At 39.7% G+C, this 16,564-nt stretch overlaps 1 protein-coding gene across 5 annotated transcripts in view; it reads left to right on the forward strand.

The window, feature by feature from the left end:
* tbc1d1 (TBC1 (tre-2/USP6, BUB2, cdc16) domain family, member 1) overlaps nt 1-16,564 on the forward strand; it is a 122,706-nt gene that overhangs the window by 6,527 nt on the left and 99,615 nt on the right. The window contains exon 1 of one of the 5 annotated variants that reach the window (XM_062027227.1): nt 4,870-5,273. The exons of the other annotated variants lie outside the window; for them this stretch is intronic. Within the exon in view, the coding sequence (XP_061883211.1) occupies nt 5,205-5,273 (69 nt within the window). The 5' untranslated portion in view covers nt 4,870-5,204. Of the gene's footprint in view, nt 1-4,869; nt 5,274-16,564 lie in introns of those variants that run through there. 5 annotated transcript variants of the gene reach the window in all.

A 16,564-nucleotide genomic window follows, 5' to 3' on the forward strand; every position in this document is an offset into this window, starting at 1 on the left:
ACAACATAAAGTTAAAGCACCAATGATTGTCACACACACACTATATGTGGTGAAATGTGTCCTCTGCATTTGACCCATCCCCTTGTTCACCCACTGGGAGGTGAGGGGAGCAGTGAGCAGCAGTGGTGGCCTCGCCCGGGAACCATTTGTACTGGAAGGGTGGGAAAAAGTATGTTCCCACGAGCTCATTTCGTTTAGTTGATTTATTATTGTGTGAATGCTCCAAAGCATTCACAAATATGGTATTCTAAACCAAAATTCATCTATTTGTTATTGTTTGAATGCTCCAAAGCAGTAAAGACTTTCCCTTGACAAATTCCAAAAATTCCCAGATTTCCCAGAATTCCAGGTTTTCCGGGACATTTTCCCCATTCAAAATGAATTGGCCATTTTTCAAACTTCCCCCATTTCCACATTTTTCAACCGATTCAAACCATTCTGCCTTCAACACATTCCACCATCCTGGAAAAATTAAACTACCCTTTTTCCAAATTCAAAAAAATTCCAGGATTTTCCAGAATTCCTGGTTTTCCAAAGCCCTTTTTTCTACCCTTTTTTCTGGTGACTACTCCTCCCACATTTTTCAACCCACTTCAACCGTTCCACCGTCAAAACATTCCTCTTAATCAGGACCAAAACCAAAGTTGTTATTTGAACTGGAAAAATTCCTGGTTTTCCCAAAATTCCAGGAATTCCGTATTACCATTTCTCAATTCAACATGTTACTACTTCAACATTTCTCGGCCGATTTGAAAAATTCCAACACCAACCATTTCAACTCATTCAAACCATTCAAGTGTTTTACCGTTTTCAAAAAAATTCCCGCTTTTCCCGAAATTACCAATTTTTCTGAAATTCCCATTGAAATGAATTGGACATTCTTCAAAGTTCCACAATTCCCACATTTTTCATCTGATTCAAACTGTTCCAGCTTCCTGTTCAGGAATTGTGTGCTCTACTTCAACAATTATTTTAAAAACAATTCCCGGGTTTCCCATAATTCCTTTTTTTTTTTGCATATTCCCCATTCAAAATGAATTGGCCATTTTTCAAACTTCCCCCATTTCCAAATTTTTCAACCGATTCAAACCATTCTGCCTTCAACACATTCCACCATCCTGGAAAAATTAAACTACCCTTTTTCCAAATTCAAAAAAATTCCAGGATTTTCCAGAATTCCTGGTTTTCCAAAGCCCTATTTGCACCCTTTTTTCTGGCGACTACTCCTCCCACATTTTTCAACCCACTTCAACCGTTCCACCGTCAAAACATTCCTCTTAATCAGGACCAAAACCAAAGTTGTTTTTTGAACTGGAAAAATTCCTGGTTTTCCCGAAATTCCAGGAATTCCGTAACACCATTTCTCAATTCAACATGTTACTACTTCAACATTTCTCGACCGATTTGAAAAATTCCAACACCAGCCATTTCAACTCATTCAGAACATTCAAGTGTTTTACCATTTTCAAAAAAATTCCCGCTTTTCCCGAAATTCCCAATTTTTCTGAAACTCCCATTGAAATGAATTGGACATTTTTCAATTCCCACATTTTTCATCTGATTCAAACCGTTCCAACTTCCTGTTCAGGAATTGTGTGCTGTACTTCAACAATTATAAAAAAAAAAAATCCCGGATTTCCCATAACTCCTTTTTTTTTTTTTTTTTTTTTTTTTTTTGGCATTTTCCCCATTCAAAATGAATTGGCCATTTTTTCAAACTTCCACAATTCCCACATTCTTCAACAACATTCAAACCACCTTCAAGAGAGTTATAATTTTTCACCACTAGTAGGCGATACAGGCGCTGCTGTAGTGATGTCGTTGAGTCCCACCCAACAACCCAAACCTCCCAAAAAATATTCAGGAAGATTGGAGCATGTGGACGGCAGTTATTAGAGTTATAATTTTTTACCACAAGGGGGCGATAAAGGAACCGTAGTAGTGATGCAGTTGCATCCTACCCAACACCCCGACCCACCATAAAATATTTTTGGAAAGATTGTATTATGTGGACGGTAGTTATGAGAGTTAGAATTTTTCACAACAAAAAGTATTGCGACATTTTTTCCCCTCCATGTCCCTTTAGGGCAGGGGTCACCAACGCGGTGCCCGCGGGCACCAGGTAGCCCGTAAGGACCAGATGAGTAGCCCGCTGGCCTGTTCTAAAAATAGCTCAAATAGCAGCACTTACCAGTGAGCTGCCTCTATTTTTGAAATTTGATTTATTTACTAGCAAGCTGGTCTAGCTTTGCCCGACATTTTTAATTCTAAGAGAGACAAAACTCAAATTGAATTTGAAAATCCAAGAAAATATTTTAAAGACTTGGTCTTCACTTGTTTAAATAAATTCATTAATTTTTTTACTTTGCTTCTTATAACTTTCAGAAAGACAATTTTAGAGAAAAAATACAACCTTAAAAATGATTTTAGGATTTTTAAACACATATACCTTTTTACCTTTTAAATTCCTTCCTCTTCTTTCCTGACAATGTAAATCAATGTTCAAGTAAAAAAAATGTTATTATTGTAAAGAATAATAAATACATTTTAATTTAATTCTTCATTTTAGCTTCTGTTTTTTCGACGAAGAATATTTGTGAAATATTTCTTCAAACTTATTATGATTAAAATAAAAATATTCTGGCAAATCTAGAAAATCTGTAGAATCAAATTTAAATCTTATTTCAAAGTCTTTTGAATTTCTTTTAAAAAAATGTTTCTGGAAAATCTAGAAGAAATAATGATTTGTCTAGCTTGGTCCGATTTGTTATATATTCTAACAAAGTGTAGATTGGATTTTAACCTATTTAAAACATGTCATCAAAATTCTAAAATTAATCTTAATCAGGAAAAATTACTAATGATGTTCCATAAATTCTTTTTTTAATTTTTTCAAAAAGATTCGAATTAGCTAGTTTTTCTCTTCTTTTTTTCGGTTGAATTTTGAATTTTAAAGAGTCGAAATTGAAGATAAACTATGTTTCAAAATTTAATTGTCATTTTTTTTCGTGTTTTCTCCTCTTTTAAACCATTCAATTAAGTGTAAATGTCATTCATTATTAATAATAACATAGAGTTAAAGGTAAATTGAGCAAATTGGCTATTTCTGGCAATTTATTTAAGTGTGTATCAAACTGGTAGCCCTTCGCATTAATCACTACCCAAGAAGTAGCTCTTGGTTTCAAAAAGGTTGGTGACCCCTGCTTTAGGGGCTCCGTACGCATCAGCAATCAAACCATATTTTATGTGGTACTGTCAAAATTAAAATTGCCAAAAACGTTTTAAACGTGAAAAAAATCAAGAAATAAAATATCTGAACTCACATTCCTCCGACAGCTGAGCTAGCTTCCGGGGTTGGCCGACACGGTCTCACAAGATTGTAGTTTCTCTTTAAATATCCTTCTTGAAAATGGCCTGGCAAATATATGTGTTGTCTTGTCTGATCATAAAAGATGCAGTCGAGGCGTGTTGGCTGAGTTCTTAAAAGTTTACTCCACAGCGTGCTCATCAAAAACATCCCGCTGCCGGCATGTCTACCTTCAACCTAAACGGGGCTACTGCGCATGCTGTTCTTAGGTTACCTGGCTCATAACATCACTATAAATCTGCCTGAGGCCATCTAGAAGGCCTTACTGACAACAACGCGTGATCTGATTGGCTATCGCAACTGTCTATCAACTGTATGTCCCTGTTCACTTACAGTGCAGACGCCAGCATTGTTGATTCTGAAGGCTTCGGGCAGATTTGGTACAGCATGGCAACATAAGCTAGCTGAATTCTGATTGGATAAAAAACTCTATAAACTAAAAACAGCGCTGAAAGGAGCATAATATGACACGAAGAGAATATGAATACTTTTAGATATTTAGGGAAAGTAAATTAAAAATTACTTTTATCTTTAATTATGATCACACCACTGGTTTAGGGCCTCAAAAAGAAAAAGAAAACAGCAATTTCAACATGGCGCCCTAATGAAGCATACTCCACTGCCACCAGGTGTCAATGTTTACCCACTTTGTTTCTAGTAATATTTACACCATTGTTAAATATTGTTTACTGAATTATTAGCGCTAAATTGTTACTATCGTGAAGGTTTTTTTTTAGTAGCTATAGCCAGGATAGGAAAGTTTTAATAACATTAACAGTTGTAAAACGTGTAGAATGATGAAGTCCACCAGAAATCTTTACTAGGGATGTCCGATAATGGCTTTTTGCCGATATCCGATATTGTCCAACTCTTAAGTACAGATACCGATATCAACCGATATATACAGTCGTGGAATTAACACATTATTATGCCTAATTCGGACAACCAGGTATGGTGAAGATAAGGTCCCTTTTTTAAAAATGTGTAAAATAAAATAAGATAAATAAATTAAAAACATTTTCTTGAATAAAAAAAGAAAGTAAAACAATATAAAAACAGTTACATAGAAACTAGTAATGAATGAAAATGAGTAAAATGAACTGTTAAAGGTTAGTACTATTAGTGGACCAGCAGCACGCACAATCATGTGTGCTTACGGACTGTATCCCTTGCAGACTGTATTGATATATATTGATATATAATGTAGGAAACAGAATATTAATAACAGAAAGAAACAACCCTTTTGTGTGAATTAGTGTGAGGGCGTTTTTTTGGGTCGGTGTACTAATTGTAAGTGTATCTTGTGTTTTTTATGTTGATTTAAAAAACAAAAAAACGATACCGATAATTTAATAAAACCGATGCCGATAATTTCCTATATTACATTTAAAGCATTTATCGGCCGATATTATCGGACATATTAGTCTTTACCAAAACCACGCACGTCAAAAATGACGCGAAAATGTCTGCTTGGTTCCAGAGTGGAAAATGACTACCCGCCCAACCGTCCATTTGTAAACTTTCCAACGGAATTCGGAGTTGTGGTCCTTCAGCCGCTGTACACACAACCGACAAGGCGTTATCCGGACCAAAGACGGAAGTGGAGCCGTTTCAGAACAAAACTAAAGAGACGCGTCATGTACGATGGCGAGCGCGAAAGGTGGTCTTACTTTGAAAGGTACAACCCGGATGTCACGTGGCCACACCGTCGCCAACTTTGTCAGCCATAGTGACGCCCCTGGTTGTTGTTGGGGTAAAAAAAAGAAAAGAAGCGACATTATCAAAGTTTTGGAATGAAGTGAAGTCGGAGTACAAAGTCGCCGAGTGTGGAAGCTTTATGGCGGATGGGATGAAAGCGAGACTGCAGAGATTCAACCTCTTCAAGCCGGACGCCGCCAACAAGGACGTGAGTGGAGAAGTTGTGTCTTTAACTTTGTGCTAAAACGGCAAGTTTTAAGCTAGTTAGTCAGTGCGCGTCCACGGCCTAAAAGTTGTCCTTTTTGCCGCCGTTTTGTGTTTTGAATTAAAAGTGCACATAATGTGACGTCACTACTAGTCTTTGTTGTCATTGGAGTGATGCTACCTAACTAGCATAACTAGCGAACAACATGACGATGTAGCAACACAAACTACACTTTTCACTCATCTGTCAGCTTTAACTCATGCAAAACATCATTCATAATTCATAAACGATGTTTTCCAAGACTAAGGGATGTTATGGCAGCTTGAGAACAATAAAGTGAATCATACTACCGGTACTCCTAACTAATGTATAAATATATTTTTGAGGTTATTGACTTCCTAGATGTTAAACAACATAAACACGTTCTTTGAAATATGTTTGTCAATCCACTGAACTCGTGTGAACCGGAGCTATTGTTCAAAGGCACTCACTCTGTATATTTTAAACTATGTAGCCAAATTTTGGCCACCTGTCGTGACTCACATATGAACTTGAAGTGGCCATAATGTTCAATATGACGTGGGTCCACCTTTTGCAGCCATTACAGCTTCAACTCTTCTGGGAAGGCTGTCCACAAGGTTGCGGAGTGTCTTTATAGGGATTTTCCACCGGTCTTCCAAAAGAAGAACCTTCCCCGTTCTAATCCATCCCAAAGGTGTTCTATCAGGTTCAGGTCAGGACTCTGTGCAGGCCAGTCAAGTTCCTCCACACCAGACTCTGTCATCTATGTCTTTATCAGAATCAGAAATACTTTATTAATCCCATTCAAGATCAGACAAACATTACAGGGAGACAGAACAGGATCGCTGACGGGTCTGCCAACTTCCGGCGTCCCTTTCAAAAAAGGTAAGATACAGATAGACAATGGGGGAGAGGGGGAGGAGAAAAAAAAATCGGTCTAAGCCTGGGCCCCTGGAGAAGGGGTCCAGACTAAGGCCAAGGGAAAAAAACAACTCATAGCCATAGCACACATCCCTCTTACATGTGTGTAAGAGGGAAATGGACCTTGCTTTGTGCACTAGTGCAGTGGTCCCCAGCCGCCGGTCCGGGGACCAGTACCGGTCTGTGATGCATTCGCTACCGGGCCGCAGAAAAACATTAAATAATTTATAAACGACTGCATTTTCCCTGATTTTCGCCTGTCCCACTAGACAAACCAATAAGCTTGTTTAAAGATGAACTATCCATCCATTTTCTACCGCTTATTCCCTTCGGGGTCACGGGGGTGCTGGAGCCTATCTCAGCTACAATCGGGCGGAAGGCCGGGTACACCCTGGACAAGTCGCCACCTCATCGCAGGGCCAACACAGATAGACAGACAACATTCACACACTAGGGCCCATTTAGTGTTGCCAATCAACCTACCGTATTTCCTTGAATTGCCGCCGGGAATATAGTATCCGCCTGCCTAGAATTACAGCCGGGTCAAACTCGTTTTGCAAAATAATTAGCGCATGCTTGGCACTTCCGCCAGGTCAAATATGAGTCATTAAATGACTCCCGCCTCCTGGTGGTAGAGGGCGCTAGTGATCCTTCTTGCGACAACTGGTACTGCAGAAGACCGGTGCTGCAGAAGAAGACAACAAGCAGCAAGCGTGAGCAGCGATCGTTTGCTTGCACTTTTAACATGGAGGATTACATATCTAAAATAAAACAGTTTTCTAAACTGGACTTTCAATCGAAGCAGGAAGTAATAATTAAAGGAATATCTCCATCGAGACAGAGAGACTTTTAAAACTGAAGAAAGATAAGGAAGACTGCTTTTGATCAGAAGCAGCTGCACATGGACTCATTTATAAGTAAAGGTAAGACCATAACGTTCTTTTTATTAAATGTGCTTTTCATGATAAGGTAAGCGCCGGAGTGAGAAGAGGTTTTAAAATAATTAGCGCATGCTTGCCCATTCCGCATGCTTTTGGTAAGCGCAGGAGTGAGAAGAGGTTTTAAATTAATTAGTGCCCCGGCGGCTATTCAAGGAAATATGGTATACCCAGGGGCATGTCTTTGGAGGTGGGAGGAAGCCGGAGTACCCGGAGGGAACCCACGCAGTTACGGAGAGAACATGCAAACTCCACACAGAAAGATCCCGAGCCCGGGATTGAACTAAGGACTACTCAGGACCGTCGTATAGTGAGGCAAACACACTGACCCCTCTTCCACCGTGCTGCCCTAGATGAACGATAAAACTCCTTAAAGGAAGTTGCCATTTGTTATATTTGTTCTAACTTTGTGACATGATACAAGGCACATTAATGAACATATAAAATTAGGGCTGAGCGATATGGCCTTTTTTTAATATCTCCATATTTTGCCTTAGCCTTGAATGAACACTTGATGCATATAATCACAGCAGTATGATGATTCTATGTGTCTACATTAAAACATTCTTCTTCATACTGCATTAATATATGCTCATTTTAAACGTTCATGCAGAGAGGGAAATCACAACTAAGTCAATTTACCAAAAGTGTATTTATTAAACAGTTATTAAGCAGTGGCACAAACATTCATGTCATTTCCAAAACAGAAAGTGCAAGATTGTCAGAGACATTTTAAAACAAGCTATTAGTGCACTTTTGTGCATGATGACACACAAGATATTTCAATACGTGTCACATAAAAATGAGCGCATATCAAATAGTATATGTCCTACGGCAGTGGTTCTTAACCTTGTTGGAGGTACCGAACCCCACCAGTTTCATATGCGCATTCACCGAACCCTTCTTTAGTGAAAAATATATATATTTATTTTTTTCAAATTCAAGAAAAAGTCGTATGTTTTTTTACTAGTGCACAAAATGAACCGTGCATGAACATCACCTTGTTCAAAGAACAAAACCAACACAGTGCATGAACTCACAACAAATTACACACATTACCATGAATTGATTAACGTGGACCCCGACTTAAACAAGTTGAAAAACGTATTTGGGTGTTACCATTTAGTAATCAATTGTACGGAATATGTACTGTACTGTGTATTTTCTTACTTTGCAATCTGCTAGTAAAAGTTTCAATCAATCAATCAAAAAACCTGCAAATCAGATGGAAAATTAGAGGGAACATTTTTGGGGTATCCGTAATACGCTGATAGGGAGAAGTTTTTATTTACACGATAAGTCGGATGTCTCTCTACCTCCGTGGCGGAGGCTCCGCCGAACCCCTGAGGCCGACTCACCGAACCCCTAGGGTTCGATTGAACCCAGGTTAAGAACCACTGTCCTACGGTGTTGATGTGGAAATAGTTGCTTCGGCATTTAGTTGGTGTGGCACAGAACGGAGATGTTGACATGTAAAGACATCTTCCCGCTTGAAGCCAAACCACCGTCAGACGATGGACCCCGTGCTGTTTTTCTTGGGAATTAATTATTCCTCCATTTGTTACCAGATTCGCACCTTCTCTCTCTCGTATTACCACTCAAACCACACCGTTAGCTGTTAGCATCACAGCTAACGTTACCATGTCACTACCGCGGGAGGGTGTGACGTTGCTAACGTGACGGTATGTGACGTATGTAAGGAGGTGCGCTTGTTTTAAAGCCTCTGTGAGAAGGAGAGACAGTGTATTTGAATATCACGATATAGTCATTTTCTATATCGCACAGAGACAAACCCGCGATATATCGAGCATATCGATATATCGCCCAGCCCTATATAAAATATATATATATGACAGATTGTAGCCAAAGGATGATTTCCATCTGCAGTCCCCAGCAGGTTGATGGTAGCCTGCTAGTGATCTTATTGCAAAGAAATAAGCCCAGCACTCCACTAGTTTGGTGTTATAGTGAGTTGTATTCTTCACATACTTATTTTTGCTGTACTGGAAAGCCAGTCCCTGAAAATAATGCCTCCATTAAACTGGTCCGTGGTGCAAAAAGGTTGGGGACAGTCATGTTGGAAGAGGAAGGTGGCCCGCTCCAAACTGTTCCCACAAGGTTGGGAGCAGGGAATTATAGGATTCAAAGTTCCTTTCACTGGAACTAAGGGGCCAAGCCAAACTCCCTGAAAAACAACCCCACACCATAATTCCTCCCCCACCAAATTTCACACTCGGCACAATGCAGTCCAAAATGTAGCGTTCCCCTGGCAACCTCCAAATCCAGACTCGTCCATCAGATTGCCAGATGGAAAAGCGTGATTGATCACTCCGGAGAAGGCGTCTCCACTGCTCTAGAGTCCAGTGGCGACGTGCTTTACACCACTGCATCCCACGCTTTGCATTGGACTTGGTGATTTATGGCTTAGATGCAGCTGCTCGGCCATGGAAAGCCATTCCATGAAGCTCTCTGCTTACTGTACGTGGGCTAATTGGAAGGTCACATGAAGTTTGGAGCTCTGTAGCAACTGACTGCAGAAAGTCTTTGCACTATGCGCTTCAGCATCTGCTGACCCCCCTCTGTCAGTTTACGTGGCCTACCACTTCTTGGCTGAGTTGCTGTTGTTCCCAAACTCTTTACTTTTCTTATAATAATGCAGACAGTTGACTTTGGAATACTTAGGAGCAAGGAAATTTCACGACTGGATTTGTTGCACAGGTGGCATCCTATGACTGGAAATCACTGAGCTCCTGAGAGCGGTCCATTCTTTCACAAATGTTTGTAGAAACAGTCTCCATGCTTAAGTGCTTGATTTTATACACCTGTGGCCGGGTCAAGTGATTAGGACACCTGATTCTCATCATTTGGATTGGTGGCCAAATTGTTTTGGCATTATAGTGTATTTTTAGTTTTTTTTCTGCCCATCTTTTAGTCACTAGAAGGACGTTTCCCCAACTGAAATGCACACCACATTGGAACCTGGCAGCTCAAACACATTTATGTTACTGTACATTTGTCGAGCGAATGGTTACTATAGGACAGAGCTGGGCAAATATTTTGACTCGGGTTGAAAAAATGTGTTTGGGGGGCCAATGTGTATGTGTGTATAAATGATGTATACACATTTAGATGTAAACATCTGCTGTACAGTATGTGTGTTCGGGTCCCTTTATTTTAGGAACACTTATACCAAAAGTCACAACGTCCGATAGAATTCTCAAAACAGACCACCTCAAAAAAATGTAATGGAATTTTACAGTTTTTTTACTGAATGGGACACCCAAAATGTACAGTAAATAAAGAAAGTGGGATTTACAATATTAACTATGAACAATAAAACACTGAATATAAACAACATAAGAACGTCGCTCCTCTTACTTCTCAGACCAGCTCCTCCATAGTTGTGTATTTTTTTACAATCATGCAAAAGACAACAAAAATTTAACAAAACAGCAAAATATGAATGCAAAGGGTAATAAACACCTAGAATATGATATATTATCACTTTTATGCAGAAATTTGTTGTAAAAAAGCCCACTTTGGTTTGTTCCTCGTCTGAGCTGCTTTTACGTATATCAATCAATCAATGTTTACTTATATAGCCCTAAATCACGAGTGTCTCAAAGGGCTGTATTACCGTTTTTATTTGTATAACACTTAAAAGCGCAGATTTCAACCATTGAAATACTTTCTATAGTTCAACACTTACGGTATTTTAAAAACAGCACTGCACATCATAATGGAGGCTACAGTTTTGATGTTAAAGGATTGAAAATCATAACTGGCCGCATTTTGCCCAGGTCTGCTATAGGAGTACATTAAGTCATCGATTATTTAGATCAGTGGTTCTTAACCTTGCTGGAGGTACCGAACCCCACCAGTTTCATATGCGCATTCACCGAACCCTTCTTTAGTGAAAAATAAAATGTTATTTTTTTTTCGAATTCATGACAGTTATATGTTTTTTTTTTACTGGTGCACAAAATGAACCGTGCATGAACAACAACAAATTACACACCTGCAAATCAGATGGAAAATTAGAGGGAACATTGTTTCGGGGTATCCATAATACGTCGATAGGGAGAAGTTTTTATTTACACAATGAGTCAGGTGTGTCTCCGCTGAACCCCTGAGGCCGACTCACCGAACCCCTAGGGTTCGATCGGACCCAGGTTAAGAACCACTGATTTAGATGCATAATATCCTCTGTAGAAGGACTATTTAAGGACCTGGAGTGGAACCCGATTTACGAACTTAATTGGTTCTTGAGCATGGTTCATAAACTGAAAAGTTCGTATAGTGAAGCATAGTTCCCCATAAGAAACTATGTAAACGTGAGTAATTGGTTCTAGCCTTTACAAAAGTTCAGTGTTGGCGCTAGGGACCCCATGAAGTCATAAAAATGGGGTCCCGCAGTACATTTTTGGTTTTGAAAACAAATGATAAAGGTGTGCATTATCCTGTTATACCTCACATTCTATATTGTGTTTTGGAAAAAAGGTTGTCATAAACTTTACATAATTCATTCAAAAAATTATCCTAAAGAAAACACATTTTATGCATATGTAAATGTATTCAGTTATAAACATTCATCCACTTTCTTCTTTCCTTCATAGGTCCAAACTTTACCGGTGCCGGTATTTTTTTCTATATTTTTTAAATTTTATTTATTTCAGTATAAAAGTGTAAAAAGTGTTTTGCTCCAGTCATGGAATGATGATAATGGTGTGCCAGGGCATACATGCATATGCCCGCCACATCTACACTTTCATGGCAAATAATGCCAACAAACTTAGAATTTTGAAAGTTAGTTTCCTTATCATTTAATAGAATGGCACTCAATGCCTCTAGTATTCCATCTCTGGCTTGGTGATGGCCATAAACTGTGTGTTCCCCTTTAAGAATGGCGGTATGTGGGGGGAGTGAGTGGGCAAGTTAGGAGAGTGAGCGCTAGCATGTTCAGAAGTGTTAATAGCATGGTGGATGTCTGCTTGGCTTTGTGGAAAACATAAATAAAGAGTTGTAACAAATCGACGGCCTCGTCATTCCGACCAAAGAGCGGAACTGTAGGGACCCACTGCCGGGTAAAGTGGAGGGTGTTACCCCCGACAATAGAGGGAATGTCTCCCCTGCGCTCCTCGACCACGGTCTGGGAGCAGACAAGCAGGAAAGGTGTAACATGATGTTTCTTGGTGCCTAATGAGGCTGGATCTTTGAAAACCAGTGCACCCGGTCGTAAAAAAGGTGTTTTCTTTATTAGCCCGTTTACATGGCGTGCAAAACATCTTTGCATCTTCATAAGTGAGACATTTGCTGAAAACTGGCTCCGGAAGCCACTTTTCATTGAATCTTCACTTCTTGGGTTTAGACTTAGACAAATGTTAATGATCCACAAGGGAAATTAAGTTAAAGTACCACTGATAGTCACACACACACACTAGGTGTAGTGAAATCAACCTCTGCATTTGACCCATTCCCTTGTTCCACCCCCTGGGAGGTGAGGGGAGCAGTGAGCAGCAGCGGTGGCCGCGGCTGGGAAACATTTTTTGGAGATTTAACCCCCAATTCCAACCCTTGATGCTGAGTGCCAAGCAGGGAGGTAACGGGGTCCCATTTGTATAGTCTTTGGTATGACTCTAACCACAAGGCCACTGAGCAGGCCCACAAGGCCCTGACAAAAATAATAACACGCGGGAGTCCTAATACCGCAAATGCAGTATTTGTGATTGATAAAACTTTCGGCGAATCAAAATTTAAGGAATTGTACCGGAAAGTTCATTACCGTATTTTTCGGACTATAAGTCGCAGTTTTTTCATAGTTTGGGTGCGGCTTATACTCAGGAGCGACTTATGTGTGAAATTAACACATTACCGTAAAATATCAAATAATATTATTTAGCTCATTCACGTAAGAGACTAGACGTATAAGATTTCATGGGATTTATTGATTAGGAGTGACAGATTGTTTGGTAAACGTATAGCATGTTCTATATGTTATAGTTATTTGAATGACTCTTACCATAATATGTTACGTTAACATACCAGGCACGTTCTCAGTTGGTTATTTATGCCTCATATAACGTACACTTATTCAGCCTGTTGTTCACTATTCTTTATTTATTTTAAATTGCCTTTCAAATGTCTATTCTTGGTGTTGGCTTTTATCAAATAAATTGTCCCAAAAAATGCGCCTTATACTCCAGTGCGACTTATATGTTTTTGTCCTTCTTTATTATGCATTTTCGGCCGGTGCGACTTATACTCCGAAAAATACGGTACTTTGAAGTCGACCAATAAAAACGCAATAAACGGGGACGGAAAATTGACTCGGCATATGTAAACAAAACAAAACATCGGCGCAAAGCGATAATCGATATAAAAAAACAAGTAAATCGGAGTTTTGACCCGCAGAAGGAAGAAAAATCTGCGTCCCGACATTTTAATGTCTTCGAACTGTGCTTTATTTTTCTCAAATATGGACTTCCACTGTCTGGCGTTAATGCACTTTGTGTCTTTTTGTGCGTTGAAATCAGAAAGGTTGCGCATTTCCGAAGTTGGCGCGTCCTTTCTGATTTCAATGCGTAAAAGACAAAAAATGCATTAACTCCAACAGTGGAAGTCCACATTGAGAAAATAAAGCACAGTTTGAGGACATTGAAATGTAATTAATACACATATATATATTCTAAAATCACAACCGATGGCAACAAAATAGGTTCTGTCTCTATTAAGGGGGATGCAAGCTACATGACGTGAATTTCAGTGTAGTCCAGCCTTTAGTATCAGTTGCCAAGACACTACTGAATAAGGCCGTTTGACTTCCATGCCAACACACTCTGCCTTTTATCTGATCTATAAAGTCTTGTACTGTGAAGTAGCTCCTGCATCCAAACAAAGTCATGTCTCTAGTGACGAACACTTTCTGTGACATTTCCTGCCTCGCCGCTTATCACGCTGTAACATTTGAATGTTAGCCAGTTCTGCCGAGTTGTCCCTTGTCTCGCCTGCCGAACTTTGAGCCGGTATGAGCTTTGGCCGGACTCCACGAGGCGCCACATGACTTCAGGGAGAAAGTACAAAAGTGGGACTTTTTCTTGGGTTGTTGTAGCAGACACAACGTGAGAGGGCTTAACAAGGCCAGCTTCTTGGCATTTTAGCCAGCATATCCATGTTAGTCCAAGCGCTCCATGTGAGATTTACTGTACTCGGGCTAGCTTGTGTTTATTGGCCTTGGATTCTACTGGGGCTCTCTCAAATATTCCCTGGTAGCTAACTGCCTTCCATATTCTCCTAAGAACCAGCGTCTTCTCCTGCTTTGGACATTCATCTTTTACATGAGTGTTTTCTAGTGTGCCGCGAGATACAGTCTGGTGTGCCGTGGAGATTATCTAATTTCACCTATTTGGGTTAAAAATATTTTTACAAACCGATAATTATAATCTGCAAATTATGTGTTGTTGTTGAGTGTCAGTGCTGTCTAGAGCTCGGCAGAGTAACCGTGTAATACTCTTCCATATCAGTAGGTGGCACCCGGTAGCTAATTGCTTTGTAGATGTCGGAAACAGCGGAAGGCAGTGTGCAGGTAAAAAGGTGTCTAATGCTTAAACCAAAAATAAACAAAAGGTGAGTGCCCCGAAGAAAAGGCATTGAAGCTTTATGGAAGGCTATGCAGAACCAAAATAAAACTGAACTGGCTACAAAGTAAACAAAAACCGAATGCTGGACGACCGCAAAGACTTACTGTGGAGCAAAGACGGCGTCCACAAAGTACATCCGTACATGACATGACAATCAACAATGTCCCACAAAGAAGGATAAAAACAACTGAAATATCTTTGATTGCTAAACAAAGTAGATGCGGGAAATATCGCTCAAAGGAAGACATGAAACTGCTACAGGAAAATACCAACAAAACAGGAAAAGCCACCAAAATAGGAGCGCAAGACAAGAACTATAACACTACACTAGGGATGATGTTTGATAAGAAATTATCGAGTTCGAGCCCATTATCGAATCCTCTTATCGATTCTCTTATAGAATCCAGATAGGTTGTTGTATATGGAAAAAACACAATATTTGGTTTAACAAAAGCTCACTTTTATTTTATAAGAAAAAAATAAAACAAAATAAATAAATAAATATTGACTGTTACCCCCCCCCCCCCCTAAAAAAAAAAAAAAAAAAAATTGACTGTTTTTTCCCAAAGTATATTAAGTGGGATTTTTCAGAAAAACAAATATATACAGTAACACAAAAACAACCTGTCTCTGTGATCACTATAGGTGAATAGCCATGCCTTGAGGCGTTTTTTTCCGGTCCATTATTTTTGTTGCTTGTGGGACATCACAGGAAATGACGTAGCTCAGTCTAATGACTGACCTACGTCATTTCCTGTGATGTCCCACAGTAGCTCAGTCTAATGACTAAACTACGTCATATCCTGTGATGTTCCACAGGGCATTTCTTGTGGGACGGGATTGGTTCCCAGGGATTCGAATAAAGAACCAACTCTTTTTCTTTACTATAGTGGCCTCGATAACGGGAACCGGTTCTCAAAAAGGGATTCGAGTCCATGGAATCGGTTCTTTTCTTATCGAACAACCGGGAGAACCGGTTTCGAACATCATCCCTACACTACACACAGGAAAACTCAAAATAAGTCATGGCGTGATGTGACAGGTGGTGACAGTACACCTACTTTGAGACAAGAGCTATATTGATGCATGCTTGATTATGGTTTGAATTCATATCCAACAATTGCGACGACAACTTTTTACTCTCTACTGAATTCATTTTTCAATGATTTCTACCGGTGGTGTGCCTCCGGATTTTTTCAACGCAAAAAATGTGCCTTGGCTCAAAAAAGGTTGAAAAACATTGTTTTACATAACAGTGTGTAACTTTGAGCAAAGAAATGGATCAAAATTAAATGTCTTGCGCAGAGAACATCGATTCTCAGGATGAAATTTGATATTTCCATCTTTGTCCTGCTGTTTGTTGGACGGAATTGCAGCTATAGTGGTTCTTGTGTACCGTCCTTTTTTGAGGCCCCAACTACAGTAGCTCTATTTACCGGTAATTCTGGTGTGAGACCCACACATGCTGCACAGGTCTGCTGAGGGACAGACTCACACTGTCCAGCTGACTTCCTGTGCCTGATCCACTTCATGCTCATAGTGAGAGTCTTATTTCCAAGTCTTCTCTTCACCTTCATTTCTGCTGCGTCCAAATAGGCCTTTCAGATGTGTCCATCAGAACCCTCGGATACATTAAAACACACTATTTGCACTGTCCTAATATGAATAGGAATGATTGGCCAAAGTACAGTACAGGCCAAACGTTTGGACTAGGGTTGTACGGTATACCGGTATTAGAATAGTACTAATACTAATGAATCATTTTCGGTACTATGCC

This window comes from Entelurus aequoreus, linkage group LG18, assembly GCF_033978785.1.
Source record: "Entelurus aequoreus isolate RoL-2023_Sb linkage group LG18, RoL_Eaeq_v1.1, whole genome shotgun sequence".
Classification (NCBI taxonomy): Eukaryota; Metazoa; Chordata; class Actinopteri; order Syngnathiformes; family Syngnathidae; genus Entelurus; species Entelurus aequoreus.